This window comes from Larimichthys crocea, chromosome III (genome assembly GCF_000972845.2).
Source record: "Larimichthys crocea isolate SSNF chromosome III, L_crocea_2.0, whole genome shotgun sequence".
In the NCBI taxonomy this organism is placed as follows: Eukaryota; Metazoa; Chordata; class Actinopteri; family Sciaenidae; genus Larimichthys; species Larimichthys crocea.
In genome coordinates this window covers 21369889-21395305 of record NC_040013.1, presented here as the reverse complement: position 1 = coordinate 21395305, position 25417 = coordinate 21369889, and the positions used below count along the sequence as shown (strand labels likewise).

General features: G+C 37.7%; 2 protein-coding genes across 3 annotated transcripts; both read left to right on the top strand.

Moving 5' to 3' along the window:
- Positions 1-1154: 1154 nt before the first annotated feature.
- LOC104928442 (transmembrane protein 26) lies at positions 1155-8332 on the top strand. 2 transcript variants are annotated; one of them, XM_027274906.1, is made up of 6 exons: positions 1155-1444; positions 2179-2242; positions 2465-2551; positions 5404-5612; positions 5765-5844; positions 6944-8332. In XM_027274906.1, the coding sequence occupies exons 1-6, from the start codon at positions 1254-1256 to the stop codon at positions 7249-7251; spliced, it is 939 nt and encodes a 312-aa protein (XP_027130707.1). In that variant the 5' UTR covers positions 1155-1253; the 3' UTR covers positions 7252-8332. The 2 variants fall into 2 exon arrangements, with proteins under 2 accessions (XP_027130707.1, XP_010741032.2); XM_010742730.3 differs by having other exon boundaries at positions 1157-1444; positions 2146-2242.
- A 2443-nt stretch (positions 8333-10775) lies between these two features.
- On the top strand, positions 10776-21072 carry perp (p53 apoptosis effector related to pmp22). The gene is made up of 3 exons (XM_010742719.3): positions 10776-11176; positions 16472-16612; positions 19237-21072. The coding sequence occupies exons 1-3, from the start codon at positions 10975-10977 to the stop codon at positions 19446-19448; spliced, it is 555 nt and encodes a 184-aa protein (XP_010741021.1). The 5' UTR covers positions 10776-10974; the 3' UTR covers positions 19449-21072.
- The last annotated feature ends 4345 nt before the right edge of the window (positions 21073-25417 follow it).

Here is a 25417-nt window from a genome sequence, read left to right as displayed (position 1 = left end):
CCTGAGAAATGTTATAAAGTGAGCTTAAATGTTTTATTAGAAATTAATTTAATTTAAAACTTTTTTAAAAAAGCAGAAAAGAATAAACAGATATGTTGGTTAACATTACATCATGAGTTTTTTGTGCAGTTTTCTGGTATGTTTTGATGTTTTCTGTGTATATAAAAGTCATGTTGTCAAAACCTTTTGCATGTTTGCAAGCCAACTACTTAAAAAATCTTTATGCATCCATAATTGAGGTATACTTAGGTGTATATTTATTCTAACCACCCTGTATACACAAAGGTGGATCATAGAAAAAACAAACAATAATGACATCATTGGCTCCATGAAGAACTGTATTCAAGTACAACTTTGAGTTATTTACGTAACATTTTTTTCTACTACAGCAAAACTTTTGACTCCACTACATGTATTTGTTATATCCTTACAGTTACTGTTACGTACAACTCTGACACTCTTTCTTTTTCTTTCAATTTAGTTTTATTTAGTTTGGATTGTTCAGTTTTATTATGGGTGCAAGGTACAAGTGTGCATATAGTTTGGTGTCCCACACTTAAACTACATTGTCTTCTCCCAGCATTTGTTTAGTAGTTGGTTAGTAAGTATTTATTTTGGGGGGAGTTGTTTGCAAAGATGTATATAAATGCATATACTGCATGTAAACTGTAAATGTAAGCTGTATGTCTATGTCTCATATAGACATTTGACCTTTTATACTTTAAATAAAATATGCTGATAATGCTGATATTGCAATAGAGTATTTTTTTTTACTTCTCTAGGTTTATTTTAAGGATGTTTTTGCGATCTCATGTGATTTTCCTGAATTAAACTGAAGCGTATTAGTCATCTGCGTCTGCAAGCAGTTTACAGTTCCCAGGAATGGTACACAGCAGAAAGTGTGCTTCATATAGCTGTTTCTCTTAAGTGAAGAGATGATGTGATGCTGCCCTCTCCTGTACAACCGCAGAGCATCTGATGGACTCGCCACACATAAATAAATCATTGGATAACTCTGAATGTGAGCTCTGACCAGCTTGCTATGACATGTTTTTGACGGCAGGGTGGGGATTTTACCCAGCAGCCTCATTATTACTCTTCCCTGTCTGATCCCAGATCAGGTAAAACTGTGTGACTCTGTCCCGTAAAGGCGGAGCTTGAACTTTGCGGACTTTGTTCAAAATCCCACTGCTCTCTAGGATTTCAACTTTCAGCAACAGCGGTGCACAACCCACCTCTAACCAGCCAACATTATGGCCCTGTGCAAGTTTATGTGTGCGATTATTACCAGGGGGTTATTTATCCTCGTCTCCCTGATCGGGGTCGGGAGGGTGACATTGGTGAAGCATGATCCTAATTACTGGTTCCTGACGCTCCTCTTTCTGCCGCTTGTCGTTGAAATGATAATAACTCTGAAGAGACGAAGGGGAGAAGATTACAAATGGTAAGTGCACGTATGATGATCATAATAATTAAGTGTTTTTAAATGTTTCATAAATTAATTATATCACACTTGAAGACGCAGCTGCATAAACATATCTTCTTTGCTAAATAGATTTACAGTGGACTATACAGTAAGTTCCCCCTCCTGCCTTATCCATCTAACCTCCCCCATGTTTCCTGCTTGTCCCACCGCTGCTATTGTCTAACCGGTTCTGGGACAGTTGGGTGGTACCCCTTTTAACTTTTCCTCCAGCTGCAGCCCCAGTCTTCCCCAATGTCTACAGTTAATTTGACCTACAGTCAAATATAGTATAAATATGTAGCCTATGTCAGTGTAAATCAGTAGTTATGAAGAGAAACATCCACTCATTTCCTTTTCCATGCTCAGAGATGTTTAAAACATGTTTGTTCGCCTCACAAGAAGCAGATATTTGTGTGAGAGAGACAAGAGTTAACTGAATGCAAAGATAATAAAATGTCCAAGGCATTGTAGAGCTGCTTCTGTTATCATCAATTAATCTTAATTAACTCGTTTCCAAGATAAATTTCAAGACCACCTCTTAAAATGTTATCAGTGAACAGTCCCAGACCCGAAGATATTATAACCTTTATATAAGACAAGCAAAAGCAGCAGAATTAAGTTAGTATTACATATGTTTTAAATGAAGTTGTGTTGATAAAGTGTTGTTGGCTGTCTTGCAGGTTTTCTCCTGCAATCTTTCTGTTTCTCATCAGTATCATCCCCTCCATCTGGATCCTGGAGCTCGACCACCAGCAGAACAAAGTCGAGGAACCGAAGGTATTCAACGCCAGAAACAAAAACAAAATGAAAAGTCAGTGTCTATTAAGCAACAGTTCTTCTGCTTAACCTAATGAGTGATGTTGGTGAGGTGGGAGGGGTGTAAAACGTAAACTTTTCATACATGTAGCTAAAGTTCTGCATTCATTCATTCCATCAGGGTGTGTTTAAACTTGAAAGTTTGAACTACTGCTAAAAGTATTCTGTGAAACCTGTTTTCAGTGCAACAAGCTCGACTCTTTGGAGAATCTGAAAATGTTCACACCTAACACAACCCAGGGAAACATGACATACCAGGACTACCTCAGGGTAAGTGAGTGACTAGCATACTGTCTTTCATAATATTCCTTTGCAAAAACAGAAATAAAGACGAGTGAGAAAGATGATCCAGCTTTTTGTTTATGACGATGCATTTCTAGGAAATCACTTACGTATGCACTGAAACTACCCGGGGTAGTGAAACTAATGCTGAGTGAAAATAAAGGAAGAGAACAATACATATGTTTCTTGAGAAGCTCTCAGGAAAATGACTTATTATAACTCCTCCAGCATGTTTCTTACTTGTTTTGTCAGTTTGATATTTTTAGATTTCTAGCTATATGTAGCTTTGTTTGTTACATGCCAGACAATCAGACTCCAGGAAGTCACTGTACCTAATCAGGAAAATCTTGAACATAAATCCCTAAATCCTTGGCAGTTTCCCTAAATTTATCTTCAGTTTGTGCAAATTAAAGAAACACGATTTGAAGTGTTATTGTTATAATTAGTGAAAGATGTTTTCCTCTGCTTCCATCTTTATTTGTTAAGCTAAGCCAAGCTAAACTGCTGACTTTATCTTTATATTACACAAATAGAACTGAGGGTAAGTACAGTTTTTGTCAAAAAGCAAATAAAAAAATCTAATATCTTAAAAAAAAAACCTCCAAAGAATATATATATATATATATATATATATATATATATATATAAACTCCAGGGTGGCAGAATAGTGCAGTGGTTGGCACTGTTGCCTCACAGAAGGTTCTGGATTTCCAGGAACTCCAGCTTCCTCCTACAGTCCAAAGACATGCACTTAGGTCAACTGGTGACTCTAAACTGTCCATAAGCAACAACCCCCATAAGGATGAGCAGCTATGGAAAGTGGATGGATCTTTCCAATCTTCTTTAAAATGGTTCTTGGAATGAAGAACAGTGTGCTTGAAACGTCACTCATAATAACACATGATCTGTGTTGAATTCTCATGTTTTAAACCATATTTTTAAGATTTTCTATTTTTTGCAGCATTTTATTCCTATTTATCTTTTAACTAGTAACTAGTTTTCTACAAGATATTAAGCATGTGCAAAGAGTCAACAATCTGAATGGAAATTATTAGTAAACTCACTGACTGAATGGTGCATTTTATCTGTAACTTTCTACAAATACAGTTTACTGTCACACTGTCAAAAACTTTCTATCCTCATTTTAAAGTGCTCTTAGTCCTCTCATCTGTATTCAGGACTAAACTGTTGCTGTATAGCTCTTCGGTGACAGAGTCAAAACTGCGGTTGTCTATATCCTAAATCTGATAAGAAGCCAGCACCACTGTTATATGGAGTCCCTGAGGAGACTTGTTGGGTAATTTAGGAGTTTCAGACTAATTCTCTTTCAGACAAATGCAGAAGAGAAAAAACATGAACACTGGGGGTTAGATTAGAAAGTCAGATGCAGCCACAGGGGATAACTCAGGAAGAAGCTATCAGTGGGAGTGACAAAGGATCTTTCTACCAAATTCTTGGATTGTTTTATCTCTGTTATTTATTTGTCCATTATAATAATGTTTTCTGTGCAGAGGAATTCTGGGTTCTCATAAAGAGCAGGCATTTACGGTGCATAACTTGCACCATTAGTTGTGCTATTATATGCTTAAACACTCCTGTGACATTTCTTTTATTTTCCAAGGTAACAAGGGTAAAAGGGGATGTAATTTCACAATAATTTTTAACTGGAAATACAGGAATTGGCTGACATGTAGGCAAATACAATTTCAGTTTTGTTGTGATTTGATATAAGAAAGCTATGAGTCACTCAGGCACTGAATTATTTAAGAGAATTGTGTAAAGTAGCAAGATTTAAGAGGTTACAAGGCTTAAACAAATAGCAAAACTGAATATGACCAACATTAGAGTGAAGTGAGATGGATAATGTGCCCTACAAGCAGCATGTTGAGAAAGATACAAGAGGTCCAAGAATTGACCCTTGGGGAACTCCACTGGGTCAGAGAAGCCTCATGAAATAGACATACTGTACATATGGATATGAACTGTACCAGATATCCAAGACAAAGTAGTAAAATATTATGATCAACATTAACAAATCTAGTTATCTGCCTAATCTGAGCAGGTTATCATAGGACGATTAGTCTGTTAATATAGATGAACAGACAAAAGAAAGATAAAAGCCTGAAAACAGTCTGTTAACAGTGAGGGAGCATTAGAAAGAGTATATATAAACAGTTACATCACAACACTCTATTTAGTTTAGAGGAATTAAAATGATAAAATTCGGTGGGAAAGCCGCACAAAGCTGGCTGCAATTTCTTACTGTCAACATATCCCACTTAAAAAAAACAATATGTTGTCAGAGCATGACTCAACATTATTTCTCTGTACCATAGAGCTCCATTGTTTGGCAAACTATTAAAAGACACACCAATGAGCCACGCTATTGAGTTCATTGTGATGAAGTGAGTCAAACCCACATACATCATCCTGCTACTTTAAATACTCCTGAGAACACCAACTCTGGAGCTGAAAACATCCCCCCAAAAATGCACTGTTTGCTCCTATTTCATGAACATTTCCAAAAGCTACTACACCCAGCTGTTTTATGAAACTGTTAAGCCTTTATTAAAAGATTAAAGTATATATTTGTGACCCAAAGATTGTGACACATTTCACCATTTCACTGGATTTAAATAATGACTTGTTGGATTAGTAGGACTCAGCAGATATGAGATTGAGATTTAGGCTGTAAGTATCACAAGGTTAGTGTAAGCTCTGCATACTTGTAGCAGACTGATTTCTAGCATGCAGAAACATTAAAGGAACACGTGATGACTCTGGACGGGAAAGACCCAGCCATCAGAGAAATAACTTTCAATTTCTCTTCCCTTTCTCAGATTTTTAACCAGACAATATCAACCGTCTGTGCCAACACCTGGATGCTGGCTCTCCATCAGATCGTGCTCATCCTCCTCATTGTAGGGAAGTGGCTTCTCCCTTTGGGAGGTGGAATCACGCGTGATCAGCTGTCGCAGCTTCTCCTAATTTTTGTTGGCACTGCGGCAGACATCCTCGAATTTACTAGTGAGACGATGTCAGATGTGAAGTGAGTAGCTAATCATGTTACTTGTTCGTGATGAATATGTGTCATAGTTTTAAGCTCTGTGCACTTACATTAATATATAAACAATCAAACTTTTAAGGTGAAGTTACCCCAATCCTACGCCTGATGTATTGACATTGACGTGTCTCTTTCAGAGAAACAATCAATCAGCTGGTCTACATCATCTTAGCTGTATGGACCTGGAGCATGTTGCAATTCCCCTTCCATCTGGCAGGTTAGTGTGTGCTTTGGTGCAACTTTGGTGCATTAAGCCGTTACAGCTGTGAGTTGTTGTGCATAACCTCCTCATAGTGTGGGTCAATCCAAACAATGTGTTTTGAAATTGGCAAAACACGAGTGAGCGAAAACTAGTTCAGCTGAAAACACTTTCTCCCCTATCTTCATTTTTGTCAATATATTAACCCCAAAATATGTTTTGACTTCCCAGTCATTGAGTAAACCATAACGGCCTTTATTAAAAGCATGGTAATGTCCCTGTTTTTTGATAGATATTTCTTAAAACCACAGAAAAAAATCACAGGAAGGGTGTACTTAAGGGGGTTGTGTAAATGTTGACAGTTTTTAGGAGTAGGTCCAGTCTCATGCTCATCACATAAATAGTTTTGGACTTATAAAGTTCTCAACTTGATCGTAAAGAGGAAACTCTTATCAGGCAAGGCAGGCCTCAATAACAGATGTATTTCTGAAACTTATTACACCAAGGGCAGAAAAGAATGCAAACCCTCTTGTTTAACTCTGAGGAAACAATGGATAGGGTTTCATGAAGGAAGAAAAGAAAGAAAGAACATTTAAGTGACCAGAAGCAGCTCAATTTTATTCCCCGAAAAGACTTATCCTCTAACGATCCCAATTATTCATAACCCAAGTTTAATAATTTACAGGATGTGCTTCTCAGTGATGCTGTTTTGTATGTGTATCTTTAATGCGGTACTGCATTTAGAGCACTTAGAGTATAGTGCAAATGAAGCCAGTGTATGTGTTTATGGCCACATGGGTGTGTCTTTTTGTTAGTACCCAGCAAGTTTGAATGCCGTGTAAACACACAGAGTGTTGACACACAGATGCAACATGTTCATCTAAGTTTATTCTCAATCTTGGAAACCAGCAGATGAGAAAAGTTAGGTCCTCTGATTTAAAGGTTGTGTGTAACATATATTTACAGAATATGGCAGAAATGGAATACAACTGGAATTTGTTTTTATTAGTGTATAATCACAGACTCCCTCTGATCTCAGTGGCTCATCTTGACAACCAACCTAATTATAATATTCTTCTACCATTGAGTTCCTGTTTTTTGTCTCCTTGTTTTTAAGTGGTGGACTCCAGATCAGACAGTGAGGATGTTGAAGCGGCCCAGAAAGTATCCCTCTTAACCAAACACAGAACGGACATTTGGAGCATCGTGGAGGCCTTGTTTATCCAGGATGGGCCTTTCCTGGTTGTCAGACTCACTGTTATGACCTATTTCAAAGTCTTCCACCAGATGCTATGTTTCTTCGCCATCAAGAACTTCCTTGTAGTCATACTGAACTTCTACAGGTTGGTTGTTATATGCCAAGACTTCAGATCGACCAACAGCAGAGCTAAATGTTCGGGACCTGAAGTTGTACCGTTAGATTAGAAACTAACTTTTAACTCTATGGAATCAGTTGGTTGTGAATAATTGAAGCTGTTGGGAACAGAAAACTGTGAGCAACTATTTTCTTACACTACACAAGGGTATGAAGTTGCCACCACCATTTAATCACTATTCAAATGTGTCAACGTGTCAATGAAGATGTTATGTTAAAACCAGTGAGCACAGAGGAAATGAGGGAAGCAGAGCACAACAGGAAAAAGGGGTTGGGGTCCAAGTATGAAATAACCTGATATTATTAGATGCGGACGGATAAAGCAAATTACTGAGCCTGTCACAATAAGACCAATTAAATTAATCCCAAAGCACATCCTCTCATGACAACAGTGAACCTGAGGAACTGAAACCAGACTATTGCTTACTTAAGGACTGGACAGACTTCTGACGGTGTGATTTCTGGTGTTGTGTAAAGACAGAGAGAACGGAAAGAGAGGAAGACAGAGAGAGAGATACTAGATGATAAAAAGGCTGTGAACTGTTGACAGAAGCTGAGATCGAGGAAGAGCGAATCTCCTGTCTCAAACCAGACAGGAAGTTAAAACTGATTATAAAAACATCTACCCTATGCCTGGTTGGCAATAGCTTTTCCAAGACTAGATAAGGAAGACTATAAATTCTGAGTGTTTGTGAAGGATTGGGGTTAAATGGTATGTTATTATTTTTCCAAACTTTGATTGATCACCTTGAGAAAGGCCCAAAAATCATTGTATTTATGAAGTTGTACTGTCATTACTGTCACTTTTTTACGAGAAAAAATTAAAAATGAAGAGAGTGAAGATGCATCTAATTGCACTCAGGTAATCAACTCTCATTTGAGTTTGTGTGCGTGCGTGTGTGTGTTTGTGTGGCATAGCCTTTAAAATCATGATTTATTCTAAGCTTTATGACTCCCTGATTGATGCGAAAATGTTGAAGACAATTTCAGCAAAAACTGTGTATTTTAACTTGTTTAACTTAACTTGTTTATTTTATCCCAAATGTCACCTAACTATTGTATTCATGATCTAATCCTTTGTTACCTGTTAATGTGGCTTGACCTGAGAGAGCCCAAATAAAATATTGCCAACGTCCTCGTGTTTCTCTCTCATTGTTTAAAAAATATGGTTTCAAGATGGTGACCAATACTTCATGATTAGGTGTTACAGATTAGGTGACCTAACTAGAAACTAAATACATTTACTCAAGTACTGTACTTAAGTACTATTTTGAGGTATTTTTTACAATCCACTACATTTATTCCAACAGCTGTACTGGCTTTGCATACAGAACAAGATCTACATATTAATAATTATGATGCATTGTTATAGATTCAATGTCCCACATATCCCCACAAGTGTTTTCAGTTATGTTTTTAGTTAGGTTGGAGTGATGTCAAATTATACACAGATGCTGGGATTTATTTGAGGTATTCATTTACTTTTAATTTCTTTGCAACAAAACAAAGTCCTAAAAAGGAGCTTGTCACACACAACAATAACTTAGATGATTGTTAAGGACCTTGAAGCATTTTTCATAGTGAGTTACTTTTGATATTTTTACTCAAGCGAAAGGACTTTTATTTGTAACAGAGTATTTTTAAACTGTGGTATTGTTACTTTAACCAAAGCAAAGAATCTGAGCAGCAAGCGTCCTTCATCCCTGCTGCTGTGAGACTTTACAACACCTGCACCACCTGATTGTTTTAGTCTCCTGTTCATGTTCATTGCAATTTTTGTTTTCTATTTTTGCTTTCTATTTTATCTCATTTTATTTCATTTATACCTTGCAGTTCCTATTTATATCATGGTCACTTATTTTTGTAATACTATTTATATTATGGTCACTTTCTTTGCAAAATTACTTACAGTATGGTCATTTTACATTACAATACTCTTTATATATCATGCCATTTTTTATCCTAAGTACTTGTCTGTTTTTGTAGGTTGATTGTTTTTCGTGGTTATTGAGTAGGTTATAGATATTTCTGTCTGTTTATTGTTTTTTTTTTTGTTTTGGCCTCTTCTGCTTTTGTTTTTCTATCTTGCTGCTGTGAATTTCCCTGTGGTGGGATGAATAAAGTATATATCTAATCTAATCTAATCTTATCTAATCACTGCTTGTTGTGAATGCACACAGACATTAGCACAAATATGCACTTGGCCATATTTGTTTAAATCCCATTTTCCAAAGAATAGACGAGCAGGTTTATAGTTTACAGTTGAACTTATTCTAAATATTGAAGTTAAAATCCATGTTTATAACAGATTTATAATGTGCTCTTTGACTGTACATATTATATCTACAAACACAGACAACTGTCTCCCCACTGTGGACATCAGAGTATTCACACTTAGAGTGATTATGTCATCTGGTGACGTCTTTTGAGGGTGAATCACTAAAAGACTCTGTGGGCTCTCACAGTTTTGTTTATGAGATATTGCATCAGTTTTGTTTAACCACAGGTGGGCGTACAGCTGTGAATGGGGAAATAAAAAGCACTAGGGTAGCTGCCAAAGTGTCATCAGAGATATTTTTCTGTGAAGCACCGTAGATTGCCTCCAGATGTCAACTCATCATCCAAAAGATTTTCCCTCATTTTCTGGTATTCTGATGATGGTGCAAACACCAAAATCTCCCAGAGGCGTTCGGGTGGGGTGAGATATGCTGACCATAAAAGATTAACATCACTTTCATACATTCAGTGACCCCCTGCATCTGCATTTGTCATGTTTGTTATAAGATAAAATGAAATGTGTAAACACAAAAAGAATGTGGCAAAATGTACAGCACGATAAAGTAAAATAATAATGATGATGATGCAGAATGTGTCTATGTGCCAAGGCAACATCATCATACTACTATCAAATAATAAGCTGATTAATGCATATGTTCAAGTTTCAGTTTTGTTTTTTTGTTTTTTGATAACACATTGACAGTAATACAATGAAATGTGTTGGATGAGAGGAACCAATCAGATCAGCATTAAGAGGGCTAAACAGTTTAATGGCACTACACATAAGAATAAAAATAAGCTAAAGAAGTCAAATACTGTGACATTTTGGGAAAGGATAATATAGAAACACAAAATAAAAATATTAAATACTAAAACAGAATTTTAAAAAACTAAAATATACTAAGATAGAATGTGAAAAATAAGTGTTCTATAGATATATACAAGTAATGAAGTGTTAAAATATTGAATTTGTCAAAAATATACATGTGCCATTATTTTGAAGGGAGAGGACAATAAACATTACTAAAACTATAACTGTCCTTTAGCTGCCACCTTGTGGCTACTTTAAATACTGCATCATCTCACTGTTTCTTTTCTCTTCCTTTTTTCTCACTCTCCCCTCTCACACAGTCCAGTCAATGCTTAACTGTTGTTCTAACATATAATTGAACAACTTTACCATTACAGATCTTTCCTGGGAGCCAGAGCTCAGGTGAAAGAGGCGCATCAACAGTTGCAGTTTGTGGGTGTAATATGACACAGTGAACGGGGCTGGGCCTGACTCAAGCTTTAACAGTCAGACAAGCCCAGCCTTCAGGTCCCAAAACAGGTTGTATTACACACTCGGGTGGGGTGTTTCTCTGGTGTCCGTACCACACCCTGTGACACTGCCTTTGCGCAAAGACACGCAGGACATATAACCTGACGGACCGCGCCGCTTTTACGCAAAGGTTCTCCTTCTCTCTATCCGGCTCCACACGCTCCAATCGTCGGTCATGTTTCGCTGTGGGATCGCATACCCTCGATGCAGGTGGATCGTGCCCCTGCTGCTGCTCTTCGCCATTATTTTTGACATAATCGCCATCGCGGCTACTTCGGGATGGGTCGAGGACGAGGACGCCAAGTCTGACTACGCCAATATGTGGACCAGGTACCGAGGCAGGAAAGAGTGGATCGGCAAGTCGCTTATGGAGTACTGTAAGTATTTAGTTTGTACTACACATAGCACAATAGGACGATTAACAGTATGTCTGGAGCGAAGCGCACGGAAATAGAGAAGATAGATGGCTTAATATAGCCAATAACATGACTTGATTCAGTGCGTGTCTCGCCAGGGTGTAAAATTCAACATTCCCATGTTGTAACTTGAAGGACTCGACCTCTGGGAACAACTAGAAAGTCCAGGATGAGGGCGGGAGGGAGGCCTACAGCACTCTCACGGAGTCAGGCGCACTGAACTTTGGTCTGCACTATCTCGGAGATTATTTCCAGCAATTGCAAATAGTGTTGAAAGTATGGAGGTTTCATGCAGGTGCTTCCTTTTTCTCCAGGTAATGCTTAGTTTATCTGTCAAATATCTGTCAACTGTTTGAGTAGGGTTGACATGCCCATAATAAACAATGTTTCCAACAGAGGAAAACAAAACCAACAAAATATGGCAGAAACTTTAAAAGAACACCAACCTCATGTGATCTCCTGTGACAAAATGAACAGAAACTTGTGACATGTTAGTTTAAAATACATGTTTTTTTGTGTCACTGATTTCTCTTCACCTGTTTGTACCTGTCAAAACACTTTGTTTCAGTCCAGTAGAACAGGTTGTATTGTCAATCATAGCAGCTCCGAAACCTGTGGCTTCTTCTAAAGCCTTCTACTGCCAAGAAACACAGCACATGTTCTTCTTTAATTCGGTTTTAATATACATATAGATACAGATTCAATATAAGTTGCAGGACAGTGTCATATCAGGAAGATTCAATAATACTCTGGATAAGATCTTATGAACAGACAGTGCATTTGGAAATGCACTGGCTGGCTGGAGCCAGTGGAGCTCGATTCATGTACAAGAAGTCCTCCGGTTGCCTTTCATTTAAAACTTCATTTTCTGCAGGCAAAAAGCAAAGGATGACACTGATAATGACAAAACTCCTGAGCTCTGTCGATACTTGTGAGGGAGTCATTACAGAAACAGAGTTCAAGCTTATGAAACTGCTCACACAGTGTAGTTTTCTGTCTTGGTTTTGCTGGGGGCAAACGTTTAGCGAGTTTTAAAGCCAAAAAATTCACAAAAATACCTCAGGCAGAGTTGTTTGACTGTTTTAAATAGTTTGTGACCGACACTCCAGAAACGGCGGATGTGAAGCAGATTTGAAGATTACTGTCATTTGTTTATTTATACAAACACTGCTAATGAGTTTTTCCTTCATTTTTAGAGGTCCAGCGAAACACACACACACACACACACACACTCTGAAATGATGTCGAACAATAACCGTGAACAGAGCAGACTTCTGTTCCTGCTCGCTCTGTCCTTCTCAGGTTGTATTTGTGTTATTCCACACCCACTTAGCAACAAAGACAGTCCTGTTTTCCTTATCAGTGGCAGTGGCCTGGTGAAGCTAATCGCACATAGCTCCATATTGTAATCTCCAAAATATATATATATATGTTCCCTGAGACATGAATAACATGAAAAAGACACTTCTGTCCTTTATCTTATCAGCGATTTTGACTAATTTGTGGACTTCTCTGCACAAAACATTCACTTGAAAGAAAAGATGTCACTGGATAATTGTGCTTCTGCAGAGTCTTTAATTACGGCTGCCGTTCATAGTAAGACTTTTTTTTTTTAAACAGATATATTTTTTTTAATTTAATCTTTAATCAGGAAGTCTTACTGAGATTTAGATTTCTTTACCAAAGGAGATTTGAGAACAAGAAACATCACAACAAACAATCCACAGACAGAAACGACACAATAAACAAGGAAATAATTAATAAGGATTAAGAGGAATCACAAAAAACATCAGATGATCTCAAGTGAAAGCTTTGAAATCTCCAAGACTGTTTGTTTTTAAAGGTGGGCAGTACCTTGTTGGTGGGAGTTATTTGATGGTTCCAGGTTCCTGAGAAATTTGCTTTTCTTGGTCTTACATGATTGTAAATCAGATTATTTGTGGTGTTTTTGGACTTGTGCACCTTGAGCTTTTGGATATTTTAATGTGATTTTAAAGGATTAATCGAGACAATTAGTGTTTAGTTAGAGTTCTAGAGTGAACTGTATAACATGGCTGTGTCATGTTTTCTGTAGCTGTATAAACAGCTTTTTCTGTTTGTGGGTTTTGTTAATGTTAATAATTTGATGGGAAGTCTAGAGTCACTTTTTCGACTCCATTTTGGCTCAGTGTCAGCAGCAGTGGCGATAATAATGTGTGGGAACTAAAGGGAGTGAAACACAAATGTTTGTGAGTTAGTTCTCATAATATACAAGCACAAGTATTTCCAGGTATTTTTCTAGACTCATTTGAAGTTTTAGATCAAGTAGTTGTCTTTCTGTTGCTATTTTGGCCGAGCCTCCTTTTACTTCTCCGGAGGACTGAAGTGGTTAAACAAAAGACGGTCGCAGCTGCCAGAAAGCTACTGGCTGGATCGACGATAAATTTTCACCCAAAGGTTCCTCTGAGCATTCTTGGCCTAAATTCTTGTGGACATACTGTACAGTATGTTGGTGAATCTCAAGCTGAGGAAACAAACACAACCAGAATAGTTGCTGTGTGCAGATGGGGAACTAGGACTAGGCATCTAATCTGATCTTCTCTATCACGTTATTTAGGCCTCTTCCTGCACATAAATGCGAAGGCAGTATTCCCAGGAACTGCAGCTGTCCTGTGGACTACAGGAATGAACATGTTTTTATGTTTGAGTGTGTCAATGGGAAGATATGCTAATGATGCGAAAAGACCATATAAGAAATAGGCGTATATGAAGATGAAATTTTATGTTAACATTTGGTTTTCAGATGTTATTTTGCACCAATGCCATGAATTGATTTTAAATAGCTGGATTCTGAAATTTGTACTACAAGTAACTATTACTCTCCTAGTTATTTTTCTCAATTGATTGTTTTATGTAAAAAATATAATAATTTAAAAATGTAATCTCCCGGAAATCATAGTGCTGTCTTTGGATTTATACAGACCATCAGTCCAAACATATTTAATATCATGTGTGACAAAAAAGGAGCAATTGATTATTAATTTAATTAGATTTTCTGTAGATTAAATTGTTTCAGCACTGAAAACTGGAAAAGCAGGAAAGTAAACACACATTATAAAGCCTGAATTAAAACATCGGCACTGTGTTCCTGCTGGCTGAGCAGGTGCCCCATTTGAATCTTTTCAAGCAAAGTGCAAAGTGTTTAGATGATCCCTGCTGCCTGCATGAAAAGAGGTTTGATGATTTTTATCCATGACTGTAAGACTAGAGCTGGTCTGAATACAAGCTGTAGAGCAAACACATTTATCATGGCCAAAGCATGCAGCGTATGAGTTGAAGCATGTGTGTGTGTCTAAGTGTTAACATGAAGAAAACATGAACTGGGTGCAACTGGTTAGCCTATTCTGTCGAAGAGCTGGATGACGAACTGGACAGACAGTCCTGGTGTTCACACACAGATACACACCCAGATATTTTCACAATGTGTATTGAGTACACAAACAAACCCAGGCATGCAACAATGCCAAGCTGTAGTAGACACATTTTAAACGTACTGTAAGTATAAGTGAAGCATTCACAGGAAACACCTGGGTGTGTTTTTAGGGAGTTGTTGCGAATGATTTAATGAAAAGAACAATGTTACGGAAAAAATTTGGTGACACACTAATTGACGACAACGAGTTGAGCTCCTTCCTTCCTCTGTCTTACTCATGAATGTGCACGTTAATGTAATCCAACTCCTCACATGTCGACATGCGGGTTGAGTTCATCTTACTGTCTCTAGTGTATGAGAACAACAAGCTACACACTACTTTTAGTGTAACAAGCTGATTTCTGCCTTTTTTATACAATTATTTTAGGCCATAACCTTTTATGTGAAAGTCATGTTTTGTGGGAAAGTTTGAGTCTTCCAGACTGTCTGATATCATTGGCATGCTGTGTTTGGACAGTCTAATCTGGAAGAAGGATAATTAAAACAAACTATGCTGGAGAGTGATAATTTGGAACATCATTAAATCATTTGAATGTGTTCACTTCCCTTTGTAACTCTTTCCTCTCTTAAGCTACGGATAAGCTGCTTTCTCCACTGCAGCGATGACTCTATAACGCTCAGGATTAGTCTGAATTTGTCATTCTCGTCCTGACGTGATGTTCAAGAGTCCACCGTGAGGAATAATGAACCTGTTGAACTAGTCTGGCGTGGCGTCAGTGTGTGCATGATGAGAGAAATACCTCAGGCGGAGGCGGTTAGGGCATGAACACAAGCACACACAGGTATGAATAATTTAGGGTGTTGTCCTATCGAGTAACAGGGAATTGGGTATGACTGTGTGTGAAAATGACTGTACCTTAACATGTAGGAAAATGTTTATTTTAATCCTATATGCGATGTGAAACCAGTTCAGAACACAGTAAAAGCTTTATCTCACTTTATTTCTTTCATATGACGGTTTGTACAAAGAGTGCAGCACGCTTAAAATCAGTCAGTATCTTTAGCCCACATATCTCCAACCACGCATGATGGGAGTTACTTCTTTCCTTGCAAATTACAGAGGCCATGTCTGCAGCACGTCAAAGTGACAAAGAGAGCGAGAGTGTTGTCAAGGGTGTGGCGGGTGCATGTAGCCAGTTTGTCCCCTCCTCTCTCTCCCTCTCGACATCGGCTTGAACCTGGCTAACATTGGAGAATGTGTTGTCATAAGTTAATGTTTAAGTGATGAGAGAGCGCTCAATAGAGATGCAACAATGTCGAAAGACACATTGCACAACACAGTGACTCCTTTATTTCTGGTAACAAAGCTAAATAACTGCCTCCCTTAGTTTTAACATCCTAATCGGGTGGGAAAAATTACACTTGACCAGTGTCATGACGACAAAATGCTACTGACCCTAAAATCACCTTTAGTTTCTTTGTAGATGCCTGATTCTTTCTGAACAGTAAAGTCAGAGCACTGTTCTTTACTGTGTCAGAGGTTCATTTCAAACCTAATTTCAGCAGAATATTATCTGTTATTAAAAAATATTACCTGCAAAAGTCTGCAAAGCACTCGCTGCCATTAAGCTCATTGCTGTGAGCGCACAGTGATAACTCAAGGGAACGTTTTTATCACCAATCAGAGAACAGGGCTATAAAAACTACGAAGAACCGAACAATTCATGAAGATGTTCTAACTTTTCAGAGTTTTTAGTTTTTATTTCATGAAGATGTTCTAACTTTTCAGAGTTTTTAGTTTTTATTTCAGCCTAATTTGTATGCTTGTTTGTGTTTGACTCCAGCTTGGGCCCAGGCAGTGGCTGCACTGATGATCATCGGCCTCCTCATCCTCATCATCGCCTTCATCATCTCCTGTGTCGCTCTGTGCTGCTCGCTCAACATCACTCTTCTGCCTTTCATAGGAGCACTGTTGATCGTTGTTGGTAAGATGCACGCAAACAAACAAACATACACCCAATTTCTGCAGGTATGACAGATGACCTATTTGGAGATGAATGTTTTGAAGTAGAGCTGGGTGGAGTTGGCAGTAACAGAGAATAAAGCAGAGCATAAAATCTGCTTCGGCGAAGAATGAAATCAAAAGCAAATCAAGTGACGTGCGTCATCAAAATTCACCCTGTTTCAGCTGTGCTACGTTCTACCCAACAAAGAACGATGGATGAGTTTAACTAGAACTGATAACAAAAGGTCCCTCAGGTTTTAACTAGTACAATTCATGCTAAGGAGACAAGTTTATGCTTGCATGTAGGCTCAGCAATTAAACAGATATTCCATGAAATAGCCTCAGAGCTATTTCCTCGATTAAAGGGCCAGATTACCTAAAACTCGTACAACATAAACTTATTTTTTCACTTAACCCCAGTGATAATCAGCCAGGACTTCAAAATATGTCTGCCTCTGAGTGTCAAGACGTCAGCCCCCACTGTGGACAGTTGTTTTCACTGTTTTCAGGCAGACTTATTGTAAAATATTTCACCTTGTTTTGTACTGTGATGGAGGCAGATCTTTCACAATCTTGCTACGTAAAAACCGAAACTATTTGCATGAATTGATACCTGGGTATCATGTTTTGCTGTAGTGCAATCAAACAAACAATTATGTAGTATGTATGACACATGTCAAATGCTGTTTAAACACAAGCAGCCATAAATAATAAATAATAATAATAAATAAAACTGTCTAAAATCTACATAATTATGATCTAAATCAGTAAATGTCTGATTAAAGAATTAGTTGTTATATGCACATTTTGATTTTACCAAAAAAAAAGAGATATTGATAGTAATTTTAAGTTTATTATATTATTTTGTGATATGCTGAATCTAACCTAAATGTACTAATTTTCCCAGACCATGTGGGAAGTAGTTTTGCTTTCATTAAAAGTGACAAAAAAAGACTATAAGTCACTGAACGTTCCTTTAAACTTTGATGTCTTGGGAATGTATGTGGGGGTTTTTTTCAACAGACGACTCAGAGGGAGTGTTAGGTACAGAGGTCAGGAAAAGGTTAACAGTATGAGTGAGAACAGAGGAGTTTAAGTGGAAGTCAGAAAATGTGAAAGCTTTCTCTAGAAGGGCTGGATTTTAAATGGGAGAAAACCTTAACCTGATTTCTAAAGAAAGAGGGTCAACAGTGATGTGTGCAGGGTTGACATGACAAGGAGGAGAAATAAGAGAGAAAGGGAGTGGTGGTAGCGAGTTTTCACTGTAGGAGGAGGGAAGGGAAGGGAAGGGAGCAGCTAGTTTTAAGACTGCTTAGACGACTGACTCACCCCACAGAGTCAGCGTCTGAGAACATGGGAGAGAGCCAAACATAGACACACACAAACACACACCTTTTCACCGCAGCGCTGACAGGTGTGTCAGCCAGTCACAATTCACAGGAACTCTGATGACTGTTTTTAAAAGTGCCGGAGGGAGTTGACTATAATTTACATATTGTCACGCTGCTGTAGCAGCAGTGAAGAGAAAATTGGCGTTTGGCTCCTACAGGTGGCACAAAATGACTCTTCAGTATCAGTCAGAGATGGAAGAAAAAGAAAGTATAATCAGATCAGAACTAAATACTTAAAACCTAAAACAAAGACTCACAGACCACAAATCTTTGGCCGCACAGTTGGTAATGGCTTAAAAAAGTTTGACAGTTACATGAAATATTCCAGTATTTTTATGCTTCTCACTTATTTAAAATCATATGCTATACAGAGGCTTTAAGCTGGTGAGTTGCATTCTTTAATATAGATACATTTTTTTCCCCCCCAAGAAGTATGCATGGTGAGAGAACGGCTGAGACGGTTAGGCGATGAACACAGGCACACATTTTTCATTTTTTTGCAGTGACTGTTACTTCACCTGGGCATCCTGTTGAGTCTCAACAAGTTGCTTTTCATAAAAGCCTGACATGAATTGAACAATGGCTGCCTGGAAGGAAACTCCTGCGTTATGCATTAGAAAGTAGTGAGAAGCGATTATATATATATTGGTCTAAAACGTTTGTAGACTTCTGTTAAATCATAAGTAACATACTAGAAAATCAGATTCACGTTCTTCTGAATCAAATTCAGAAATCATCAGGGTGTTTCTGATTAAATTATCATTTATAGAAGAGTTTCTTCTGATCTTTGACTCACTGCCTGCCCTGCCTTTGCTCGAGGGCTTAAAGGCCAAAACAAAAACATTTTCAGTATGACGGTGTTGCACCTTTACAGAGAACATCTGTGTGCAAACACCGACAAACAACCATCAGTGCCAGCGTTGTGTTTCAGAGACATATCTGACCTGATTGTTGTCTGCAAGTACTGACTCACCTCGGTCTTACAGATGTCGATATGTTGATGTAACTCTTACACACTCATGATATTTTCCACACCTTGCTGTTCGTGTCAGTGTCGTCTATTTGTCTAACTTGCTGCATGACACACTACACGCTTTTCCTGTTCTCAGTGTGTCTGTCTTATAATATAATCCAGCGACTTAATCTTTACATCTTCATATCAGAAGAGATGTCAAATTTTGTGTAACCTCTTTCCCGTTCTCTCTCTCTACAGTCATTCTACAGATCATCGCTCTGATCATTTACCCAGTCAAATTCAACGAGCTGATCTTCGAGGGCAACTATTATTATACCTGGGCTTACGGCTTCGGCTGGGGCGCCACCATCCTCTGCATCGGCTGCGCCATCCTCTTCTGCTGCCTGCCAAGATATGAGGACGAGCTGACCGGCTTGGCCAAGACCAAATACATCTATTCCTCTGCTTAAAGACAATACAAGCACACCCACCCAGTTACAGCCATTTCCACGTTTCACTTTGAGGCAGATCTGCACTGGCCACTGAACATTTTTACACTGTACCATCTCACCAAAGATCTACGATGGCTCCGTCCAGTTACATTTGGTTTGGCAGCAGAAAGCCCATCCTCCACCATCCAGGAGTACTGGAAATGGACTGTGATTGGATGTTGAATCTGTCAATGTCTATATTTTAGATTAAGTCAGCATCATAAACAGTTATATTTTCCCCATTCTGCATTGTATCTGTACTTTCAACATGTAGTTCTCAATGCAAGGTCACCCAAGTGCACTTAACTAAAGAGAGGTAAGGATAGCTTTAGCCAGATTTGTTTGAGATATTCTAAAACCTTGTTAGGATTCAAAAGGAAATCATCTTTTAGTTATGTCCCATGTCTTATTATTACTTTTTTCTCAGTTCTTCAATACATTTCTTGTCATCTGTATGTCGCTGCCTGAGATGGAAACGAAGGCTTGGACTCAAAAGCTGAATGTAATCTATGGAAATATACGTGTTTAACATCATATTTGCAACTTTTTTTTTTAGATAATTCTTATCTGCTGTTTGTCTAGATTTTTTTTTAATACTTATTACTTATTACCAAAGGGAAATAACTGTAGGGGTTTGCTGTGCTGACTTTTTTTAACAGTACCACTAATATGCGTCATGAGTAGACACAGCGGTGTGATGGAGGACTTGCAATTGCTTGTCTTTTGTTCTAAACTGGAAGCAAATTAAATGAATTTCCATTGAGCTTGACTCAAGAATCAGTCTCAAATTTAGAAAACATGGCCATACTCTGCAGTATTCTTTTGACCCAGATAGGTTGTTTTAAAATTTGCATCTGAAATGGTCCATGTCAGTCGTTTTTGGTTTTAACGGGATCAATATAAACTCAGAAGCTCATTCTGTCTTTTTCGTGTCTTGTTGCCTCAAAGTTAGGCACATTAAGTGAGAACACTAAGCGTATTTTTTCTAAATAGTCTTCATAAGTTTTGATAATGCGCCTTTGGGTAACCATCTGCTGGTTTGATGAGACACTGAGACCGAGGTGTACAATTTGGTGACTAACTGTGTGACATACTGTGCCTTAGCTTCTTCGGTGTTGTGTTTGTTGAATGTCCTATCAAACAGGTCAGTCTGGTTTTATTGAATCAAGCTCAATACCAGTAATCATATGGCTGTTCATGCCAAGACCAAGTTCATGCTCAAACAAGACCATATGTCTGTTTTACGAGAGAGAGAGAGAGAGTTTGATTAGTAGTCAGGTCTTTCAGATTGTTTATGCAAATAACCATGATGAAATTGTAATTTGGTAGAACTTTTAAATGAGTATGAGGGTTTTGCTTGAAGAAACTGCCTGCATGTCTTGAACGTGAGGTGCGAAACATCATTTTATGTACGAGGATTAATCTGTGTTTTCAACGCCAGCTTTTTCAGCCATTGTTAGTTGCTATATGGGTTATATAATGTACGATAGAGAATATCTTATTAACATTCAACCACTTCTGGAAATCATATTCTGCTGTAGTATGAATTGATTATTTTTGGTAGTCTGTGTATTTTTATGCAATAAAGAGTTTCTTTTTTGAAGCGGTTTCATTTTCTGACTGGAAAACATTATCAGGAGGCCTCTTTGGAGTTTGCAATAAAGATTATAACCACCCCAGATTTACTTTTATATAAAAACAGATTCAAATTTATGTGTACGTATGAGTTTTTTATTTACAGTGTTAGCGAGGTCGGGCAAAAAATCCTGTTGCAGCCTGCGGGTTAATAATGTTCCCGTCTCAGTGTTCGTCATTGCAAAAACAGGCATACACAAATGCAGGCACATATCTGATTAACAACACACAGATGCTTGTCATGATTTATGACATGCACACACCCAGATAGAGAGCCCCACCCTGAGACAGGCCTCAGTGAGAATTAGACTTTGCTCAGCATGTCTTGACAGCTCTGGTTTCTATGTGAAAGGGGCGGAGAGAAATACAGTGTGAGGGAGAGGACAGACAGAAAGGAAAGGAAAGTTGGAGAGTGACTAATATAACGGTAAAAGAGGGGAATAAAACGGGAACGGGTCCTGTCTCGGTTTATTTCACAGTAAATCACAGAGAATAAAATTGCTGCTTTGCTCCATTTTTCATGACATGTTCAAGCATGTAGCATCTCTATAACTACCAAAGGTAACTCATAAATATTTCTCTCCACTTGGTGAGTCTGAAAACAAACAAAGAAAGGCCAACAAACCTATGGGGAAATATTCTACAAAACCAATTCAGCTCACATTGCAACAAGCTATGAATGAACTTAAAGAACCACAACTTGATATTACATTTTCAGTCCACTTAATAGCAGTGGTAGAAGAAGTATACAGATCCTTTGCTTGAAAAGTACCAATACATAAACATCTAAAAATACTCAGTTAGGGTTTATTGTCACACAGGTAGGTTGTTTATAGAGGGTGCTGTTAAGAAATGTTGTTGTCATCCCTATAGGGTCACTTGACATTGACTTTTTGTTGTTTTTCATGTCAAAATGTAAATATCTCTTCTTACACAATGAGTTTCTAATGAAACAAGTATTACAGACAGAGCTATAGTTTATGTAGTAGCCGTTTTACCATATCCTACAAGTTGGATTTCTTGATTTCTTTTCTTTCTTTGACTTGTATCGGTCAAATTTATCCAACCTTCTCGTGAAAACACACATTGTAATGACAATTCAACCAGGCAGACAAACCTGAGCGATTTATTTAAATACTGACAACCAGCAGTGTCACAAAAGTTGAGCCAAACTTCAGTCCAGTTCATTACTATCTTGATGCTCTACTTCACATGGTTAAAAACATGTATTGATCCAAATCTATCCACAACCTTTTTACAGTATAACCTCACCTGTTGTAACCTACAACAAACTGTTTTTCAGGGATTTAAAAGGGAATATCAGTGACTAGAAACATAACCTTAGCAGAACAAAAATAACTTGTCATAGCAGCTTATTTTACCAAACAAAGGCATGCAACCTGAGTGGCTTTTACAGTTAGGTTGCAATATGTCCTAGTTAGAGATGCTTGTATTACCTTGGGGTTGGTTGTCTTTGTATTGTTTTTCATATTGTTATATGAGGATAAAGAAAATGCACTTACAGGAATGATATTCTTGTTCATGTTTTCTTGATGTAGGTAGCTGTGGTAGATTGTTGCCATTCGGTTAAACATTTTAACTTCTCATGTATTTTTTATTGTCTTAATGTCAGTAAAATCTTAGTTACAATTTAAAAAATATAAAGGATCTAAGACTTCTTCTACCCACACAAAAGCTTTATGTCTTTTGTTATTTTGTCCACACATTTGTTTAAAACCATGTTAGTGAGCACTATGGCCATAGTTTAGTGATTTATACATTTTTCCAAGATAAAACTGCACATTGTAGAGTGGCCTTTTATTGTGACAGTCCAAGGCACAACCTTGGTCACAGCTGTACTGTTTAATAAGATAAACCTTGTGTGTACAGATGAGATCTTTTACTACAACTAATCAAAAATTTGAGCACAAATGAAAGTTGTTGTTTTTTTTAAGTACTTTCCACCACTCCTTAATCTTTAGCATGAGATTGTCATCATGGAGTGCCTAACCACTGAAGGAACTTTGCATACATGACTGGCCAAGATAGTAAACCTAATTCACAATATGTTGACATTTACAACTAACTGACTGACTAACTAACTAACTAACTAACTATTGTGTTTGTCAGGGTCAGTGTTCACTTTCCATTTGTCTGTGTTACTACATGATAACCACTAGAGGTCAGGCCTGATCAGCAAATCAGCTCCCAAGGCTCTTTCATTCTCCACCTGTCCAGCCCACATTGCTTTCTCTTTCCAGGTTAACTTTAGAGGTGTCTGTCAAGACAAGTGATATGTGACAATCTAACAATTTGCGATTAATGTCAGCCCTTACCCACACACAAAGCTGTGTCAAGTTGATTTTCAGTGGGTGTGGGTTTCGATCTGCCTCTGAGGTGCTTTCCACTGAGAAGAAGAGCCAGAAGAACATTGAGACGTTCCCCTTAACTGTCCTCCCCAGGGTTCTCCCCACTATTCTGCCAGCTCATACCAGAACGGGGCCCAGAAGCTTTTGGGGCTCTGATGGAACGATCTGGGTTCAGAAGTCACTGCGAGGGACTGGCCACACTGTCAGAACACAAGAGACGTATGACTCTAGAGGACGTATAGAGGTATGTATTATGAGGATTATAGATTAATGTTCAATACCTGGATAACCAGTAGACAGAAATGTAAATGTGATGTTTGTTTGTTTGACTGTGTATTGCTTGTTTAAATTGTTGTTAATGTTCATTATATGAATATGTACGGTATGGTACAGTAACTTATCAAGATCTCAGACATATTCTTGGTTATTTCACTTTGATTTAATGCTACACAGTCGAGAGCAGGAAAGACTGAGAGAAGGTTAAAGGAAGACACATGACCAAGACTTCAACCACAGGTACATACATATGTTGCACTTACACGAACTGAGTCACAAGGTCACAGTGCACGTGTGCTATAAAAAGAAGTGCAGTGATGACCCAAGAGTAAAAGTTCATATCAGCATTTTTTACATTGTGAAGGTTATTCTCAGTGACTCAAACTCTGATAGCTCGTTACTCAACATCATGCCAGTAACCCTCGTTTCCATGACTAGAGCTGAATCAAGGAGTCAGAGGAATGGCCTCTTTGAAGACTCTCTAATCTGAGGCAATGTTGATGTTTTTATACTTTAAGCCTTCTTATTATGGGGATTTGATTATACATTTGGTGAACATATATTCAACTTTTAAAAAAGCTGTTATGAAAAAGTAGCACTGTGATTTAAAAATGGTGCTGACTGAGAAATATAAATAAAAAGGGAACCAGTTATGCACCAGAGGGAAATAGTTTTGTAACTGGATAAGATGACGGGTTGTTTTATTATTTAAGTACGTCACCTCTAATAAAACACATGAGGAACTTTTTAACCATTTATAGCACAAAGACAAAGACATGATGATGTCAATGAGGATGACCTGTACATTGAGGAACTTAATCAGGAACACTGAATCAGTTAAGAACTTTATCATGTTTTATTTATACCACAGTGTTCATTTCCTTTTATCTATTTTATGAATACATTATTAATGCTGATGCATTTTATTGTTGTAGTTGTTCCAGGTGGAACTAGTGTTAACTACATTATATACCTTTAAGTAGTTTTGTCTTTTATTTTTTTAAACAATGCAACATGTTTTATAAACTTCTTGTGTTTTTTTTTTTTTTTAGGTGTGAAATCTTAATTTGTAAAAAAAAAATAACTATAGCTATAGCAGTAAAATATTTCCCATTCACTTGTAGTGGAGTAAATGTACTTAGTTACCTTCCACCACTGCAAAATAGTCAATTAAAAAAATACTTTAATTACAGTAACAAACCAGTCAAAGGTTGTTTTAATGTGTAAATGCAACAATTTAATTTAAGTATTTATCTTAAATATTTTCATCATTATAAAAACAGGAAAGTCACAGTAGAATGGCTGATACAGAGCATTTAATAAGGGATAAGTTTACCTTTCTTTTAATCTAAGAGATTTGGACAGCGAGGAATTTAGAGGATTGCTCATTTCAAACCACCTGGTGATTTGGAACAAAGGAGTGGGCCTTTTGTCTTTTCTGGGGTTTTCCATGTACTAGTGACTGGTGGTGTTTGGCTTTCATTGGCGCGGCATCCACCTAGTATTTGACCATCCCAACCTGTGACTCAGCCAACATGTGACACAGTAAGAGTTAACAGCATTATTTATATTATGAGTCAGATCTTTTTTAGGAGTATTCATAGACCTCATCAGATGCTGAGTTATGGGCAAAAATTGGGAAATTAGTTAAGGTGACGTTGCCAGATT